Raw genomic sequence first — 20,607 nt, forward strand, 5'->3', positions numbered from 1 at the left:
AAAACATTATTGGTAACAAAAACAGCAGCTAAGGTTAGTGCCTTTGAGAAACAATAGCATCATACATATGTAGCGCATCATTTATCTTGCAGGAATGTACTGTGCAGGATCTGCACAGACCAAGTTATGACTTAACATTCATAGTGGCAGTGACTAAATACAGAAATATACTAATACAGCAAACCTTTTGTTAAACAGCACCCGTGGTACCAGGAATGTGCTGAGTAATCAAAAATTCCAGTTGATCAATAGGTCCACACGCACAAAAAAAACACACACTCAATAATAGGAACATAATGCACAGGATATATGCATCACTGTTCTCCTTCATTTACAGTATAAATAACTTCAGTAATGAAGCAACTTTGCCTTAACTAAAACTTACTGGCAGGGAGCCTTCTCACTTGCACCCTCACCAGACATCACAGAGATTATGAGAATACAGTAAACATCTGGTGTATAATTTTTGTCAGTTTATTGAGTGTGCTAGTTTGTTAAACAAAGTTTACATACAGTTAAATCTACAGTTTACATGTGTATCAGCAATGATAGATTTAGTACTGACACTTGTATTTTTCCTCCAGATGATCCTTGAAGAGTCACGTCAAGCGAATTTTCAAAGAAAGCACTCTGATTCTTCCACTCATACCCCTGGAAAAGGAAGTTGCAGAATGTCATGACTGACTTTACTTATTTGAATACAGCATAACATACATAGAACATCGAACAGTACAGGCCCTTCAGCCCACAATGTTCTGCCGAACTTTTACCCTAAACCTCAGGTCTATCTAACCTCCACCCCTATCTTAAACTACCATCCATATGCCTGTCTAATAGTCACTTAAATGTCCCTAATGAGGACGACTCCGCGACCCACTCGAGCTGAAACAAAGATCTCTTTGAATTGTCATTTGTCAGACATGTGTTGAATCAAAAAACAAATTTCTCACTTCCATAGATTTCTACAGCATCTTAATATGATTTGTGAAGATTAAACTCCACCCTTTCATTTAATAAATACAACTTTAAACAAAATGCCACTATATAGAACTTGTAAGTTGGTATTTGTGCATATGCCATTTCAGTTTGTGTGATCTGTTTCGATGCAACGAGTGATAAATACTTTGATTAAAATGGTTGAGAGCAGTATATGTGAGATTTAATACCATGTTTAATCTACAGATAGTCCATCTGCAGGTAGTTATTCATGAGACTCAACTGACATCATGTCTCAGGGGAGCTTGTGATCTTTGGGTTATGTACTGTTTGACCATTGCCGACTGGTCACTAGTTGAGTGGAAAGAGAACTACTAGCTGCTATCCATTTTCAACAAGTGATCACGATAATCTACCTGCGTTTCAACGTCCCATCAACATTCAAGAATTATTGCTCAAAGAGGCTTCTGTGTAACAAATAGGAGCAGAATCAAGATCAGCCGTGTTGTTTTCCCTATCTGAACAAGCTGCCAACACCATACATAAAGGGACCGTCTTAATCATTCTTATACAATTAACTTTTACAATAGACAACAGGGGCAGGATAAGGCCATTCGGCCCTTCGAGCCAGCACCACCATTCATTATAATTATGGCTGATCATCCACAATCAGTATCCTGTCCCTGCCTTATCTCCATAACCCTTGATTCCACTATCATTAAAAGCTGTATCTATCTCTTCTTGAAAGTGTCCAGAGACTTGCCCTCCACTGCCTTCTGGGGCAGAGCATTCCATATATCCACCACTCTCTGGGTGAAGAAGTTTTTCCTCAACTCTGTTCTAAATGCCCTATCCCTTATTTTTAAACTGTGTCCTCTGGTTCTGGACTCAATCATCAGCAGAAACATGCTTCCTGCCTCCAGAGTGTCTAATCCTTTCATAATCTTATACGTCTCAATCAGACCCCTTCTCATCCTTCTAAGCCATGTCCCGGTACATCTGCAGATGGACCTCTTTGCTCCGATACTCAATTCCTCTTGAAGGCCAGCATGCCATTGGCTTTCTTCACTGCCTGCTGTACCTGCATGCTTGCTTTCATTGACTGATGTACAAGAACACCTGCATCTCGTTGTACTTCCCCTTGACCTAACTTGACTCCGTTTCGATAGTAATCTGCCTTCTTGTTCTTGTCACCAAAGTGGATAACCACACATTTATCCACATTAAACAGCATCTGTCATGCATCCGTCCACTCACCTAGCCTGTCGAAGTCACCCTGTATTCTCATAACATCCTCCTCATATTTCACACTGCCACCCAGCTTTGTGTCATTGGCAAATTTGCGAACATTACTTTTCATGCCTTCATCTATATCATTAATGTATATTGTAAACAGCTGCTGTCCCAGCACCGAACCTTGTGGTACCCCACTGGTCACCACCTGCCATTCTGAAAGGGACCCGTTTATCACTAGTCTTTGCTTCCTGTCAGACAGACAGTTTACAACCAAAGTCAGTATTTTGCCCACAATACCATGTGCCTGAATTTTGCTCACTAATCTCCTAAGTGGGACTTTATCAAAGGCTTTCTGAAAGTCCAGGTAGACTACATCCACGAGTTTTCCCTCGTCCATTTTCATAGTTACGTTCCCAAAAAATTCCAGAAGATAAGTCAAGCACAATTTCCCCTTCGTAAATCCATGCTGACTCTGACCTATCCTGTTGCTGCTGTCCAAATGAGTCGCAATTTAATTTTATAATTCTTTCCCACCACTGACGTCTGGCTAACCGGTCGATAATTTCCATTTTCTCTCTCCTTCCTTTCTTGAAAAGTGGGACAACATTAGCCACCCTCCAATCCGCAGGAACTGATCCTGAATCTAGAGAACATTGGAAAATGATTACCAATGTGTTCACGATTTCTAGAGCCACCTCCTTAAGTACCCTGGGATGCAGACCATCAGGACGTATCAGCCTTCAGACCCAACAGTCTATCCAACACCATTTCTTGCCTAATATAAATATCCTTCAGTTCATCCATTACCCTAGGTCCTTCAGCCACGATTACATCTGGGAGATTGCTTGTGTCTTGCCTAGTGAAGACAGATCCAAAGTACCTATTCAACTCTTCTGCCATTTCCTTGTTCCCATTAAATAAATGCACTCGTTTCTGTCTTCAAGGGCTCAATTTTAGTCTTAACCTTTTTTTTCCACACACCTAAAAAAAACTTTTACTATCCTCCTTTATATTTTTCGCCAGTTTTCCTTCGTACCTCATTTTATTCTCTGCGTATTGCCTTTTTAGTTATCTTCTGTTGCTCTTTAAAAGCTTCCCAGTCCTCCGGCTTCCCGCTAATCTTTGCTCGGTTATACTACTTCTCTTTTATCTTTATAGAGTCCTTAACTTCTCTCGTCAGCCACGGCCATCCCTGCCTCCCCTTAGGATCTTTTTTCCTCCTTGGAATGAACTGATCCTGCACCTTTTGCATTATATCCAGAAATACCTGCCATTGTTGTTTCACTGCCATCCCGGCGAGGGTATTGAACCATTGAACTTTGGCCAGCTCCTCCCTCATAGCTCCCTAGTTCCTACAATACTGACACTTCCAATTCTCCCTTCTCCCTCTCAAATTGCAGATCAAAAATTATTGTATTATGGTCACTACCTCCTCACGGCTCCTTTACTTCGAGGTCCCTGATCAAATCCGGTTGTTTGCACAACACCAGATCCAGAATGGCCTCCTCCCTGGTAGGCTCCATACTGACTCTACATCTCCTGATTCTATGTCTCCACTCGCAAGGGACTGGAGATTTTATATTTCTTCACATTCATAATTTCATATTTTTTCACTATTTTTATTATTACTTCATTTCATATTTCTTTACTTCTGACTATTTTAAACACTACACATTGTCTTATGCTACATCAGTGACGACATTTCAAAGGTAGTTTCGCTGCCTATAAAGTACTTTTTATGCCTGAGACCATAAAATGTGCTACATAAATGCAGTTCTTTCTTTTATTAACTGCTGTAGTTGTGTGTTTCTTTGCCAATGGAGGATTGGCTACAATTACGCAGAGTAACATAAGTGAAATACATTTCCATGACAAAATTCCAAACCATGGTTACTCAATTAGAATAATAAAATATTGGCTGTTTGCAACCGAACACTGTAGATGAGCGAAGGTCACTTAGTCAGTGAAGTACCAAATAAATATGTTCCCGACATGGAGAATACAAATGAAAACTACGGTAATGCTCACAGGAATTTGGACAATGTTCTATTTTATGATCACAGCAATGCCATATCATCAACACATGCTTTAATAGATAATAAGTCACTCTGCGATATTTATTCATTTGTTTTTCATTCTCAAGATCATCTTGGCAAATCCTGTGAACCGGGACCACTTTGTTAGGACTTAGTTAGCATTTTTTTCCACCTATAATATCCATGGTTTATCCATCTCCACTCTATGTTTGTCTGCAGGAAGATGAGTTGACAGGGGGTTTACAGTTTTAATTCATACAGATGTATGTCCAATGTTCGTAAATATCTGTCTGTAGCTAGAATCTATGCTGTTGTAATAAATAGGTATTCTTGTTAAGAACAGAAAAGTGAAAACTGCCGGGTTAGAAAGTTCCAGCTACGTGCTTACCTGATGGAAATGCATTGACTGTGATATTAATATATATAATTGTTAAATGAGAATACTGACGAATTTTGCTTATTGTTTCTGTGATGATCTAAACAATCCATTTGTCAACACTATAAAGTAGATATTGTTATTGTAAACACCCCTGAAAATGCAAAGAAAATTTCAAGAGGGGCCAAATAAGTAGTGTTGGGAAACAAAGAAATGGCAGAGGAACTGGACAAGTATTTTGCATCAGTCTTGAGGTTGGAAGGCACCAGTAGTAGAACTTTAAGGGAGTCTGAAGCAGAAGCGAGTGTGGTGGCCATCACTAAGGAGAAGGTACAGGGGAAGCTGAAGGGTCTGTGTGGAATTTGTACATTCTCTCCATGTCTGCACGTGTCTCCGCCAGGTGCTCTGATTTCCATCCACAGTCCAAAGATGTGCAGGCAAGGTGGATCAGCCGTGGCAAATGTGAGCTTGCCGGGAAACAGTACAGGGCTGGGTCTTGGTGAGATGTTCTTTGCGGAGGTGGTGCAGACCCAATGGCCTCTTTCCGCTCTGTAGGAATTCTATAATTCCAAGAAGATGGTAAATTACATGGACCAGATGGACTGTCCCCCAGAGTTCTGAAGGAGGTAAGTGAGAAGACCATGCGGGCATTGGTGATCTTTCAGGAGTTACTGGAGTCAGGGTGGGTCCCAAAGGAGTGCAAAATGGCAAATATAACACCCCTGTTTAAAATGGAGGGAGGCAAAAGATGAGAAATTACAGACCTGTTAGCCTGGCGCTGGTCATTGGGTCAGATTTCAGAGTCTAATATTAAGGATGAGACCAGACAATGCTTGGAAGTACATGGCAATACTTGGAAATACATGGTAAATTGGGCTGAGAAAACACAACTTTGTCAAGAGAAGGTCTCTGTTAGATTCTTTGGGAATGTAACCAGTGAGTCAAAACCAAAGAGAGCCATTGAACTTTATCTATTTGGAATTCCAGAAAGCCTTTGGCAAGGTGACACACAGGAGTCTTCAAAATAAAAAATGAGCTTATGGTGTTCGGGAGTAGGTACTGGCATGGACAGAGGATCGGCTAACTGGCAGAATGCAGAGAGTGGCAATAAAAGGGTCTTTTTCAGGATGGCAGCCAGCAACTACAGGAGTTCCGCACTCATCAGAGATCAGACTACAGCCATTCACGTTATACATTAGCAATCTCGACAAAGGAACTGATGGTATTGTTGTCCACAGGGCGTTGTTGCTAAGTCTGCAGATGACATTTCGATAGGTGGAGAGGCAAGTAGTGTTGAGGAAGTGGGGAGGTCACAGAGAGTCTGTAGAGATGGGCAAGTACAGGCATAGACTATTTTCTAAATGGGGAAAGGCTTCAGAAATCTGAAGCACAAAGATGCCCCAGTTCAGGATTCTTTTAACATGCAGATTCAGTTGGCAGTTGGGAAGGCAAATGCAATGTCAGCATTCATTTCAAGACGGCAAAAATATAAGAGCAGAGATGTATTGCTGAGGCTGTGTAAGGCTCTAGTTATCTTGCATTTGGAATATTAAGAGCAGTTTTTGGCCATCTATCTAAGGAAGGATGTGCTGGCCTTTGTCAGGGTCTAGAGGAGGTTCTCAAACATAATCCTGGGGATGAAGGCACCGTCACGTGAGGAGTGGCTGAGAACTCTGGGTCTGTACTCGATGGAGTTTAGAAGGACGAAGGGGGTCACACTGAAGGTCAGTCAGGCCTGGATAGAGTGGGCATGGAGATGATGTTTCCACGAGTAGGAGAGACCAGGACCTGAGGGCACAGCCTCAGAGTCAAAGGGACCATCTTTCAGGATGGAGGTGAGGAGGAATTTCTTCAGTCAGAAAGTTGTGAATCTGTGGAACTCATTGATGCAGAAAGCTGTGGAGGCCAAGTCAGAGTTGATTTCAGGCATAGATAGATATGTTCTTGCTTAGTGAGGACACAGGAGGTTGAGAATGACAGATCCCACTCAATGGGCTGAATGGTCTAAATCTGTTCTGAAATCTGAAGGTCTAAAACACTGGAATGTTAGTTCAGTGTTATTTTTATTGCACTGCAAGGACAGTATCTTTCCAAAAGACCTAACAAATTTTCCCACTCTGTTGTTGCAAACCTATTCAATAACTAGCAACAATGCTCCTATAGTGCCTCCCTCAGCCGACGCTAGTTAGTTCTACACTCATCGTAACTGCACGTGTTTGCCACCACTGAAACATCCCGGTATTACTGGCACTAGTGCCATGTTTAAAGGCTATTGTGAACCAGTAAAATACCCAGAATCCAGAACTGCCTTGTACAGTTCATAGCATTTGTCCCAGACAGGGCAGGAAAAGGGAAATTAGCACCTTATTTACAGTTAGGGACCTGGAGGTCCTGGTGGATGGATTGGTGCAGTGGAGGACTGTCCTCTTTCCCAAGGACAAGCACAGGAGGCCACAACACAATATTCGGCCAGACTCATCTGAGGCTGTCCAGTGTCAATGCAGTCTCAACCACCAAAAGAACCATACAGCAGTGCTGCAGGATCAGTGACCTCTGCTCCAATGGAAGAGGATCCTCATTGGTCTGTGCTACCTCACATTCACACTCTCTCTAATTCTGCACCACCCTTCAGCACAGCTGAATACCATTCTCACCAAAGCATTCAATGTCTGTCTTCGCTTGCTCTCGTCTACTTGAGGCCCCAAGGCTATTAATCCTGTATGTTCTCTGTGCCTCTTGCTCTCACCCAGGAGACCTCACCTCCCTTCCCAAACATACATGAGCACTAACAAATGCACCAGCTCATTTCATCTCACTCAATTCCTCCCTTTGTTTCATTCCAGGAAAAACAGCCCACAGTAGGGCAGAAAGAGCCAACACAGGTAGTGAGGTGTCTAATGTTTGACTTCTCACAACCTATGACGACAGTGTCCTGACCATGGTCATTCTGAGCAGCCAACTGATTGCATCCAAGCCCCTCGAGTGATATCAGACAATGCCCTGGAGTTACCTCGATCTGCTGCCTGAAACTGCCTCGCTTGACTGGAGACCATTCCCCTCGGAACCTGAAGCATGACCATGTGGTTGGAGACAATGCAATGCCTTCTGTGCTTCTGCAGCTGGCACATACTGCAGGTGTGAGATCAACATATCACGGTGCTGAACGGCAACACATCCACTCCTTTGATTGATGACTGCTGACAAGCATGACAAGCTGTCTGGCTTGGTCTCGATGCTAAAAAGTTAATCAACATAGTAGCGTTATGAGTCTGTTAGATGTGGCGGAGGGGCAAACCTTAAGAAGACAAGGCAAATGAAGACAAGGCAGAGGAGCTGTTAGCATTCATGCAGGGACACAATGAGAGTTGAGAGCTCAAGCAAGGTGTCCTGATGTGTAACGTGGCCCAATACACGAATGGGTGCCTGTCCCTGCATCCAAAAGTGCCCTGGCAGTAGCACTGCAATGTGGGGGGCTGCTGCAATCCAGAATGCAGCAATGAAGTACAGAAGAGTACTGAAAGCAGATCTGTGATGTGCCATGATGTGCTGAGGCTGGAACATGTCACATGTCAAAACTGTGGACATGGGGTGCTCCTGATGGGTGTGGCTGCAGATGCTGCGGACTAGTGCCCAAGTTGGAGGTGCAGAGGAGCATTGAGCAATGTGGAAGCACCACACACCCACTCAGAATTTCATGTTGTTAATTCGGAGCATCCAGTTTCTGTCTGGCAGGTAGAAAAAGGGAATAAGTACTAATGAGGGTGGTACTGAGAAATAGTGCATGTCGTTCAGTGCTCCCTAGCGAGAATTTCAGCTCAATATCTACAACTTCCCTGGAAAAGGCAACATTTTGGTTTTGACATCCTGAAGCAGCTTGAGCTGCTATCAATATGAAGGGTACGCACCTAATGAAGAATGTCAAAATTGACAGTCGCAATAACGATTTAATATTGGAACACATCTCGTGCAGACAAAGCTCAATTTTATATTAACGGTAAATTCAAGGTGATTGGGGTGGATAGGAGGACACCGAAAGTTTAACCCTGGACGTCCATTGCCAAGTCCTTGAATTGTATCCAGCCTGGACTGAAAGAAAATAAAATTCTCTCCGCTTGCAAGGATTCCCCAATATACTGTCACAGTCCTAATACATTTCCAAGTGAAGTGCATAACCTTATTCCTAAATGGAGTTTACTAAACAATCTGACTGAGATAAGCTGAACGACAATTAGTCTGGAAAATACCACAATGGCACAGTTAATGCCCTTCAAGATACTGGCGAGGTAAAAAATTCTCAGTTATGAGAGAGGCTGGTATGCTGGGTTTGTTTTCCTTGGAGCAGAGGAGGCTGAGGTTGAGGTTGGGATCTGATTGAGGCAAAGAAAATTATGACAGGCACTGGCAGAATACATTGTGAGAATCCTTTCTCCATGGCACATGTGTCTAAGACCAGATGGCACAAGTTTACGGTGAGGATTAAATGCTTTGGAGGAAGTCTGAGGAAAAGCTTTTTCATCTAAAAAGTGGTAGACATATGGGGCACGCTGCCTGAGAGGGTAGTTGAGGCAGGTATTCTCAACATTTAAAAAGCATCTGGGATGAGCATTTAAAATGCTCGGTCAAGTAGGCTGTGGAACAAGTGCAGATAAATGAGATTAGTGCAGCTTGGTGTATGTTGGGAGGCATAGACACAGTGTTTCTATGCTGTACGACTCTACGAGATTGAGGGTCACATAAAAATTTATTCTACATCTGGCCGTTTATTCCTTGACATTAACTGGATGATGTTCATATTGTGTACTTTATACACATCTTTCTCCAGCACTAACATTTGTCACCGTGAAGAGCATTACAATCAGAGTGTCAAGATGTCTACATGATCCTGTACAGATCTGACCAAATGGATTCCAAAGTATATCAGTTTCAATTTTACGATTTAAAACAAAAATCGCTAAAACTTTCAACGACTTTATCTGTTTAAGTGAAATGAAATTAGAACATACTGAAACCTTATGTCAGCAATACCAGGATTGATTTTAATCAGTCGACAATCTTCATATTCACTGAACGGATCATGTACATATCAAAATCCAATATGTCGGATGCAGTTTAAATGCACCTTAGGAGAATCTAAACATACTACATTAAAGTGTAAATCATACATACATATCAAATACGTTCAGCAGCCAGTTCAGACACATGTCGACACAGAGTGGCACATTGACCAAGTCCTTGTGGTTTTGTTCCAAAACATCATAAATGGACGTTAAACAGTTGATTACTTCAGTCACATTCAGAAGTTGCTCGGTTTGTGTCAATTTGTGTTGATCAAAGACGCGTTGCGCTGTGTGCAACTCCAACAGATCCACTACAAAGGAGGAAGAAAACTAACTTTGATTACAGTTTTAACTTATTGAGCTATCAAATAAAATTAATTCCTGTATTTGGCCTAGAAATAAATACAATGATTCACAAAAGTACTCTGGAATGAAGGAAACAGGCCATTTCCTTCTCAAATGCACGATGTCAAATCTAACTAGGGAACCGTCAGTGATAATGTATGGTTTAGAAGGGGTGGACACTAGGAAGTTGTTTCCGTTAGGCGGGGAGACTAGGACCCGTGGGCACAGCCTTAAAATTAGAGGGGGTAAATTTAAAACTGAAATGAGACGACACGTCTTCAGCCAGAGAGTGGTGGGCTTGTGAATTCATTGCCGCAGATTGCAGTGGAGGCCAGGACGTTGGATGCCTTCCAGGCAGAGATCGACAAATTCTTGATCCCAAAAGGAATCAAGGGCTAGGGGGAGAATGCAGGGAAGTGGTGTTGAAATGCCCATCAGCCATGATTTAAATGGCAGAGTGGACTTGATGGGCCGAATGGCCTCACTTCCACTCCGATGTCTTATGGTCTTATGATGCTGGTCATATTCTGTCGTTTGGTTCAGTAATTTCTGCAGAACAATGGTGGAGGAACAGTAGCTTTGTATGTTATGAAGCCCTCCTTTATATTTATGAAGCAGGACTCAGTACAATTTAAACTAAAACATCCATCTCTTTCAACCGACGTGCATTCTCACGACACCCAAATCCAAAGTACAAACTAATTGGCTCTTTACTCGTTTCAAATAGTGGATCTTACAACCCCTATTTCACTGCTGGTAATCAGCATTCATTTAAATCACACTAGGTTGCAGCTATGAAGTGTGTTAATCACACATTCTTGTTCATTTTAAAAAGGCGCTCTGTTACCTCGGTTTTGAACGAGATTTCTCTTGTAATTTTGCTCTTTTGTCATACACATGGTATGTTCTACAGCATCTACCAAAAACAATTAGTAGTTAAACAAGTATCAATTCATTTTAGTTCACATGATGCCAACAAAATCTGGCAAACATGGTCAAAACATGGAATGCCAATCGAACCACTCCAAATACAACAGAACCTCCATAAATAAAATCTAATGGCAATATGAGGAATGAAGCTCCCAGAGATATGCATTCATCTGAGTGAAATCGTTGATTTTCTCGGCTTCTAACCCTTTCACAGGCAGAGAGATCCTGGCCCATGAACGTTCACTGCTTGAAAAAAATTCCCCTCTACATCGCCCTACATCTTTTCCCCAAAACATGAATGCATTCCCTTCTCCTTGTAACATCATCCACCAGCCATGGGAACACAGCCTCTCCACGTTTATCTTATCCCAACCAATCATAATCCCTTATGTCTCCATTAACTACTTATTAATCCCCTGTACTCCAATGAAAATAGCATTAGCTAAATTTGTTGATAAAATGTCACAATCCTAAAACAGGTTGGGTAAATTTCATCATTATTACTCAATACTACCAAAATTATTACTCTTGAAGTTTAGTCCCAGATTTGGGTGCATCATTCCAGTCCTATTTCAAGGTTCAGGATAACTTCTTCGTTTTAGCACTGTACGAGCTCCATTATACAGCCCCATCCCACAAATACAAAGGTGGGAAGGAGCACATAAAATCTGGAGGGCACTTGTGCGTACATGTGTGGAACTTCTGGGGAACTGTCAAGCAGCCTGCCTATCCTTTGGCCTGCTGAGACCAATTGATGGCAATTTATTGCGTAAGGAGATAGATGTCAATCAGGAAGGCAGTGAGCTTTACATGCACAATCCAGCCTCGAAAAACTGAGTTGGTAGGGGATCGTCATCCACAGGCCCCTTGGCCTGATCCAAGGCACTTCACGCCCTTAAACTCTCATCCAACGTTTCAACAACCCCTAACAACCCTCGACCACTCCGAACCTCTCGTCCGGGACCTGCCATCCAGCCATCAGCAACTTCAGACTCTTCTGGGCTCTAAGTGGCCAGGAGTTCTACAAGGTAGAACTTCCATCCAAGAGGCGCCCCATGTCCTGCCTCCAGCCATTTAATGCTGCAGGGCAGCTGTGAAGAGCATGGGCAGGGTCCCATTTGGCATTTCAACTGGGAGACACCTGAGCAGGAGTGGGGGCAACAGCACCATGTCGAGTACTATTCACCAGACCAAAACTTCCATATCCTCAGCATTCTCTCCAATGTTCTGCCAATTCAACAGTCAGTGCCCAAGGTTAGTGGGAAACCAGAAATAAGGAAAGATTTCAAAGTCGAGAAATAGAAAAGAAACTGACAATAAGAGCTTATTTAAACAAATGAAAAGGAAGGAAGAAGTCAAAGTGAACGCAGATCCCTTAAAGAATGGAGGCTGCAAAAATAATAATGGGGAATCAGGAAATGGCAAATGAGACAAATAAATACTTTATGTCAGTCTTCACAGCAAAAGGCACAAATACCATCTCAAAAATATTTAGTGAACAAAGAGCAAAAAGCAGACAAGAAATATCACCAGAGAAAAGGTGCTCGGGGAACTAATGGGGTTAAAGGTCGATAGGTATCTGGGACCTGATGTACTCTGTGCTAGTATATTAAAAGATGTAGCTAGTGCGGCCTTACTTGAAATACTGCGTGCAGTTCAGGTCGCCCCATTACAGGAAGGATGTGGAAGCATTGGAAAAGGTTCAGAGGAGATTTACCAGGATGTTGCCTGGTCTGGAGTGAAGGTCTTACGAAGAAAGGCTGAGGGACTTGGGTCTGTTCGCATTGGAGAGAAGAAGGTTAAGAGGGGATTTAATAGAGACATACAAGATGATCAGTGGATTAGATAGGGTGGGCAGTGGGAGTCTTTTTCCGAGGATGATGACTTCAGCTTGTACAAAGGGGCACAGCTACACATTCAGGGATAATAGATTTGAGACAGATGTCAGTGGCAGGTTCTTTACTCAGAGAGTGGTAAGGGCGTGGATCGCCCTGCCAGCCAATGTGGTTCACTCAGCCACATTCGGGGCATTTAAACAGTCCTTGGGTAAGCAGATGAGTGCTGATGGGCTGGTGTAGCCGGGTGGGCTTATATTAGTTCACTGGTCGGTGCAACAACAAAGGCCGAAGGGCCTGTTCTGCGCTGTATCGTTCTATGTTCTAACCCCCCACCAGCACTCATCTTCACTGGTTTCATCCTCGCCGCTTCGAACTGTCTGTCTCCTCTCCAACTATCTTCTCAGCTATCCATCTTCAATCCGCCTCCCCCTCTCTCCATATTTATTTCAGAATCCCCTTCCCCTGCCCCATTTCTGAAGAAGGGTCCAGATTCCAAACATCAGCCGTCCTGTTCCTCTAATGCTGCTTGGCCTGCTGCACTCATCCAGCTCTACACCTTGTTTCTTCAGATTATCCGGCATCTGCAGTTCCTACTATCTCTGAAGAGATTTTCTTTCTCTTCTCCCACAGCAGTCTTGGAAACAACTCATATGGGCGTGGGGATTTGTTCACTTTTAAACCAGCCAATAATTTCAATTTCACACTGCATCTTCCTGCTTTATAGACATCAATGCTCCTCCTTGAAGGGAGGACAGATGGGAGGTACTTGTCGACTGTATCGATGCCCTTCAGTTCTGAACACAGATTGCCCCATCACCCTTCGTACACCCCGGTTTCTAATTGGCCCTACTCTTTCCCTGGTTATTCTCCTGCTTGATATGCCTGCAGAATATCTTGATATTCTTTCCAATCTTGGCCACCACCGTATCTTCACACTTCATTTTTATACGTCACTAGTCATCCATTCATTTGCTCCCTTTGCACTTGTCATAAACATGTCCTGAACATTCCTCAAGATCCAGGGTTCTCCAGGCTTGTTGATCATAAATTTCACCCAAAACGGAACATAGCTGGCCTTTACTCTCCCAGTTCCTTTTCTGCTGTAGATTCGCCCTCAACTAACTTCCCAAAATATTACACCCAGATCCTGCCTTGTTTCAGTCAAATATGCCTTACCCCAAACCAAAAACATTTTTTTTTAAAACAGATCTCCTCTCCCATGTTGAAAAGTCTGTTGTCGTGGTCACTATCACTAAAGCACTTAGCCACTGTCACCTTGAACACTGCCTTTGTGTCCCAGAAGTAGGTCCCTTACAAGCTCGTCTACATGGTGATTTTAAATAATCTCTCAAATGTATTAAAAGAATTATTTCCCAAGTCAAACTTTTATGTTATCTCAATTAATGTTGTGCAGTTGAAATCCACTAATATAATCTTTATATTATTATTTTCTCACCCCTCAGTGAATTACCTGCTCTTCAATTGCCCACTGCTTGGACGCCGACAGCTTAAATTCCTCACCACATTAGCAAACCCTTGTGCAAGGATTTTGGTTCCTTTCTGCTTCAGCTGCAGACCAGCCAACTTGTAGAGGATATACCATCCCCACAAATTGTCCTTCAGATCCATGTGTCTAAATCCCTCCCCAAACACAAACACTTGAGCCAAGCATTCATCTGTTTTCTTCCCCTTTTTCTTGCCTTCTCAGCATGTGGCACCAGGAATAATCCAGAGATTGCAACTTTAGAGGTTCTGCTATTTAATCCACTGCCGAGCTCTCGGAACACTTGATGCAAGACCTCATCACTCATCTTACCAAAGTGTACATCGAGCTGCGTCTTACAGTCCTCCTCCTTCAGGATATTTTTAATGACATTGTTGATCTGGTTAACACGCCATAATGGAGTCACATCAATGACTGTGAAAAATCTGGTCCACCCAGATCGTCGCAATGGGCAAAAAAGCACACCAATGTCTCTACTTCCCAGGAGGCTAAGGCAATTCAAATATAAAGGGCAACTTTCATTGATGTACCAGAGAAAGCATCCTATCTGGATGCATATCATAGCATGGTTTGGCAACTGTTCTTCCTAAGAAAACAACAGACTCCACAGTCATGAACACAGCACAGTGCATCATGCAAATCAGCCTTCCACTCATTGATTCCACCTATACTTCCTGCTGCCTCGGGAAAGCAACTGACATTATCAAAGGTCTTTCTCACCCGCCAATTACACTCTCTTCTACCCTTTTCTGAAGGGAAGGTGTCAAAAAGTTTGTATTCATGTGTGAACAGATCCCAGAAAAGCTTCTTCACCACTGTTATTGGACATCTGAATAGAACACTTAAAATTTTAAATCTAATTTTGATCTTGCTCTCTGTGCATCTTCTCTGTTGCTGTCATTATGTTCCATTTCACTAATGCACCTTGTATGGTATGATCTGTCTGTACTGCATGCATCACAGAACTTTTCACTGTACCTAGGCACATGTAATAATGAATACTCTAAATCAAATTGACTGTGTGCAAGAGAGAGGTGAACATATGATTGTGTTCAAGAGTGCAAAGACAGTGCACGAAAGTCTGAGCGTGCGCAGGACAGAATGTGTGCGCCAGTGACTGTGCTCAAGAGTGTGTAAACGAGAGTCAGCACAAAAGCGAGTGTAACGGCATGCATGAGGCAGTGAGAGTGTCTGTGAGAGCGAGTGAGCTTGAGAGCAAGTGAATTTGTAAGCCCAAGTGTGTGAGGGAGAGTTTTGTGTGTGTGTGTCTGTGTGTAGTTGAGAGTATGAACATTGGCAAAAGATCCCGCGAACAGGGCATGCAAGTGTGCCACGGAATGTGTGCAAGACCATGCATGATTGTGTGACAGTATGGAGAATGAATGAGTGAGAACGTGACTCTGTGTGTGTGTGTCTGTCCGCGTGTGTCTGTCCACGGTCAGTGTGTGTGGATAGTATGTTTGTGCATGAGGGATAGGATATGCATGTGCAACATAGTGTGACTGTGAACTTCTGTTTGTGCCTGAGTGAAGTGTTGGGAGAGAATAGGGAGAGGAGAGATCGAGAGAGCGTATGTGAGAGAGATGAGATGAGGAGAGGAATAAGAAATGATGAGTGGTCAATACCTGGAGGAAAAAAAGAACAGTGTGTGAGTGTTAAGAGAAGCCGCTGGATAGAATATGGAGGCTAAAATAGTATCAGAGATAATGGGAACTGCAGATGCTGGAGAATTCCAAGATAATAAAATGTGAGGCTGGATGAACACAGCAGGCCAAGCAGCATCTCAGGAGCACAAAAGCTTCATGAAGGGTCTAGGCCCGAAACGTCAGCTTTTGTGCTCCTGAGATGCTGCTTGGCCTGCTGTGTTCATCCAGCCTCACATTTTATTATCTTGGAATATGGAGGCTATTGTTTTACTGATGGTACTGAATGAAAAGCAAGTGACACCTCCACTTGTTAGGGGACAGGAGATGTGCATTAGAGAAGGAGATACAGTCAAGCCTTGTTAGAGACAGCAGACACATTGAAAATGCACAGAAACTGAAATTAAAGCTTTCTTGTCAATGTGTCAAGAGGTGAGACAAATATGACGGGCTAATATTGTACCTTTGTGCTCAGTAAAATCATAGAATCATGAATCAGGGAACCCTTACAGTGTGGAAACAGGTCCGTCAGTCCAACACGTCCACACTGCCCCTTACAGCATCCCACCCAGACCCATCCACCCATAACTCACCTAACCTACACATCACTGAACACCTTGGGAAATTTAGCATGGCCAATCCACCGACCTTGCACGTCTTTTGACTGTGGGAGGAAACTGGAGCACCCAGAGAAAACCCATGCGGACACATGAAGAATGTGCAAACTCCACACAGATAGTCAAAGGGTGGAATTGAACCCAAGTTGCTGGTGCCGTGAGGCGGCAGCGTCAAACAGAGCCCCTGTGCTCTTTATTATGCCAATTAAGCTGCAAGCATTATTTTTAAAGGAAGGAAACGTACCATCGTCACAGGATGCCAGTGCTTTCAATTTTCTATCAGCTTTGAGAACTTTATCCATGTCTGTCTTGACAAGGGCAAGGTGATGGCAATGGTGTGAACAGCAATTTGATTCACTCTAAATCAACGAAAACACTAATTTCCAAAACTTTGAAAACTCAATGTCCTGTTTTTCGAAGATGTCTGCATGTTCCATGGAAAATCATGTATTTTCCACTGCCTACCAGGCCAATCATTTCTTCACTCTGATCTCTGTCTCTCCCTGTCTGTCTCTCTCGCTCTCTCTCTCTCTCTCTCTCTCTGTGTCTTGCCCTCTTTGATTTCTGTAATTCCCGCCCTCCCTACCCTCAGCTACCTGTGCTCATATGCTCGAGGCTTCTCCAATTTTCTGATGTTCATGCTAAAGCTTTAAGATCCCCGCACTGAACGTCAGCAAATTTTTCCAGAAGCCTCAAATGACTGCTGCCCAGTGGCTCTTACATCCATTTTCATCACTATGAAGTGCTTTGAGAGGTTGGTCATGGGTCACATCAACTCCACCCTCCCACATTACCTTGATCCACTGCAATTCACCTACTGATGCAGCAGATCCATCGTCGATGTCCTCTCTTTGGCTTTACACACATCTCTGGAACGTCCAGATAACAAGGGCATCTACGTCAAGCTCCTACTTATTGACCACATCTCCACCTTCAATACCCTAATGCCAAACAAACACATCTCCAAGATTTTGAGTAGGATTAATTTCTTATATTTTTATGCCAATTATATGACTGAATTAATTAAGTCGATTTAATTTTCAAACAAGTCTAGGTTTCTTTGTATTTCACCAGAGTCCAAATGTAAACTTATTCACATGCAAATTACATGAATGGCTTCAACATACAAATAAGTTCAGAGCTGATACACATTGTCATATAGGTTATGACACTCAGAAAACTTGATGTAGCAAAGACACCTAACATGTGCTGTCTCCATGATAACAAGGTGTCGAGCTGAATGAGCACAGCAGGCTGAGCAGCATCAGAGGAGTACGAAAGCTGACGTTTTTGGTCCAGATCTTTTGTCAGGAATCGGACACAAAAGAATCTGAGATAACAGGTGTAGAGCTGGATGATGCTGCATGGCTTGTTGTGTTCATAAGACCATAAGACAGAGGAGTGGAAGTAAGGCCATTTGGCCCATCAAGTCCACTCTGGCATCTGAATCATGGCTGATGGGCATTTCAACTCCACTTCCCTGTACTCTCCCCATAGCCCTTGATTCATCCAGCTCTACACTTTGTTATCTTAGACTCCCCAGCATCGGCAGTTCCCACTATCTGTGTGGTCCTCCTCTACGTCAGGGAAACCAAGCGGAGGCTTGGTTCACACTAAACAACTGCACCTCCCAGTCGCCAACCATTTTAACTACCCCTCCCAATCCTCAGATGGACTGTCCATCCTGGACCTCCTGCAGTGCCACAACGATGGCACCCAAAGGTTGCAGGAACAGTACCACTTATTTTGCTTGGGAACCCTGCAGCCTAATGGTATCAGTGTGGATTTCACAAGCTTCAAAATTTCCCCTCCCCACCGACATCCCAAAACCAGCCCAGCTCATCCTCACCTCCCTAACCTGTCCTTCCTCCCACTTATCCACTCTCCCACCTCAAGCCCTACCCCCATCTCCTACCTACCAGCCTCATCCCACCCGCTTAGCCTGTTTGTCCTCCCTGGACTGACCGATCCCCTCCCTAACTCCCCACGTACACTCATCTTGACTGGCTCCATCCACCGCCTCTTTAACCTGTCTGTCTCCTCTCCACCTAACTTCTCCTTTATCCAGAGATAATGGGAACTGCAGATGCTGGAGAATCCAAGATAACAAAGTGTGAAGCTGGATGAACACAGCAGGCCAAGCAGCATCTCAGGAGCACAAAAGCTGACATTTCGGGCCTAGACCGTTCATCAGAGAGGGTGTTGGGGAGAGGGCTCCGAAATAAATAGGGAGAGAGACGGGGAAGCGGACCGAAGATGGAGACAAAAGAAGATAGGTGGAGAGGAGAGTATCGGTGGGAAGGTCGGGAGAGGATAGGTCAGTCCAGGGAGGACGGACAGGTCAAGCAAACAGGATGAGGTTAGTCAGGAGGAAATGGAAGTGCGGCTTGAGGTGGGAGGAGGAGATAGGTGAGAGGAAGAACAGGTTAGGGAGGCGGGACAAGCTGGGCTGGTTTTGGGATGCAGTGGGGGGAAGGGGATGAGTTGGGCTCGTTTTGGGATGCAGTCGGGGAGGGGAGATTTTGAAGCTTGGGAACTTCACATCGATACGATTGGGCTGCAGGGCTCCCAAGCGGAATATGAGTTGCTGTTCCTGCACTCTTTGGGTGGCACCATTGTGGCACTGCAGGAGGCCCACGATGGACAAGTCGTCTGAGGAATGGGAGGGGGAGTTAAAATGGTTCGCGACTGGGAGGTGCTGTTGTTTATTGCAAACCGAGCGGAGGTGTTCTGCAACGCAAACATGAGATTTTTTTCTTCTAGCTTGCACTCACTGGAGCACTGCAGCAAGCCTGAGACAGAGATTTTGCCCAGGGGTCATGATGGAGTGCTCAAGTGACAGGCAATTGGAAACCTGGGGCCATTTTTATGGACAGAATATAGGTGTTCTGCCAAGCGGTTGGTCAGTCTGTGTTTCGTCTCCCCGATGCAGAGGGAGACCATATTGTGAGCAGTGAATACAGTAGACTAGATTGAGTGAAGTGTGGGTAAATCGCTGCTTCTCCTGGAAGCCTTGGATAATGAAGCGGGAGGAAGTAAATGGACAGATATTATGACTTCTGTGGTGGCATGGAAAGTGCTGTCGGGTAATGGGGAGGTGTTGCGAATGGATAAAGAGTGGACTGAGGTGTCCTGACGGAATGGTCTCTGCGGAAGGCTGACAAGAGAGGGGAGGGGAATATTTGCCTGGTGGTGGAATCTTGTTGGAAATCGTGGCTGATGTTCTTCTAGATGTGGATATTGATGGGTTGGGCTTTGAGGACCAGTGCACATCATCAGGGGTGAGGCCAAAGTGTAGGAGATGGGTTGGACACAGCTGAGAGCTCTGTCAACCACGAACGCAAGGAATGCTCAGTTGAGGAAGAATGCAGACATTTCAGAATCCCTCCAACAGAAGACGAAATCATGAGAACAAGTGGATCTGTCTGGACAGTCCTGTTTGAAGATTATGAGAACTAAGACTACGTTGTTTGTCATAAAGGCTATGGTTGAGTGATCATATTCAAACTGAAGAGACCAAGAATGTGAGATTGGAGAATGGGTGGAGAACCATGCCTCGAGAATCCCTCTGCGGGTCTATGCTTGGCTTGGGCTACTATGGTTACCTTGTCCCAGTTTCGTATGAGAGGCGTGATCCTCCACCCATAATGCAGCCAACAAACAGATACAATTGGACCCCCACATACAAAACCATACAGATCAAAACCTGAAATGACAGTACTCATGGTAACAGACCGGACAGTATAAATTCCAGACAGAGTAGAGTAACATTGTTTCGCTGGAGGCTCTACTGATGATGTCACACATCATGGTGACGAAACGTCTCAATGAAAACAAGCCAGCTCGGCGAGCAAGTCAACAACCTCAATCAGAGAGCTGGCTGTTTTGAACTACCTTGTTCAAGTGTATCATTTTGGATCTTGAATGTTAAATCTCGCTCCAACACAGGGACGGAGGATTACTGTTAACAGCTGCATTCTAACTAATTCATATTGAATCATTGTTTTGACCAGTCCAGAGATGTGCAGGTTAGGTGGATTGGGAATGCTGAATTACCCACAGTGCCCACATACGTGTAGTTTAGGTATA

General features: G+C 43.8%; 1 protein-coding gene across 5 annotated transcripts in view; it reads right to left on the reverse strand.

Moving 5' to 3' along the window:
• Positions 1-489: 489 nt before the first annotated feature.
• LOC132209065 (uncharacterized) overlaps positions 490-20,607 on the reverse strand; it is a 154,573-nt gene continuing 134,455 nt past the window's right edge. For 3 of the 5 annotated variants that reach the window (XR_009445166.1, XR_009445167.1, XM_059644273.1), the window contains one exon: positions 9,615-9,952. Coding sequence is in view for 2 of the 5 variants with exons in the window: in XM_059644273.1 (XP_059500256.1) it covers positions 9,899-9,952 (54 nt within the window). In the remaining 3 variants the exon portion in view is untranslated. Of the gene's footprint in view, positions 652-7,594; positions 7,820-9,614; positions 9,953-20,607 lie in introns of those variants that run through there. The other 2 variants (XR_009445165.1, XM_059644274.1) reach the window with 1 other exon arrangement.

Source organism: Stegostoma tigrinum, unplaced genomic scaffold, assembly GCF_030684315.1.
Source record: "Stegostoma tigrinum isolate sSteTig4 unplaced genomic scaffold, sSteTig4.hap1 scaffold_64, whole genome shotgun sequence".
NCBI lineage: Eukaryota > Metazoa > Chordata > Chondrichthyes > Orectolobiformes > Stegostomatidae > Stegostoma > Stegostoma tigrinum.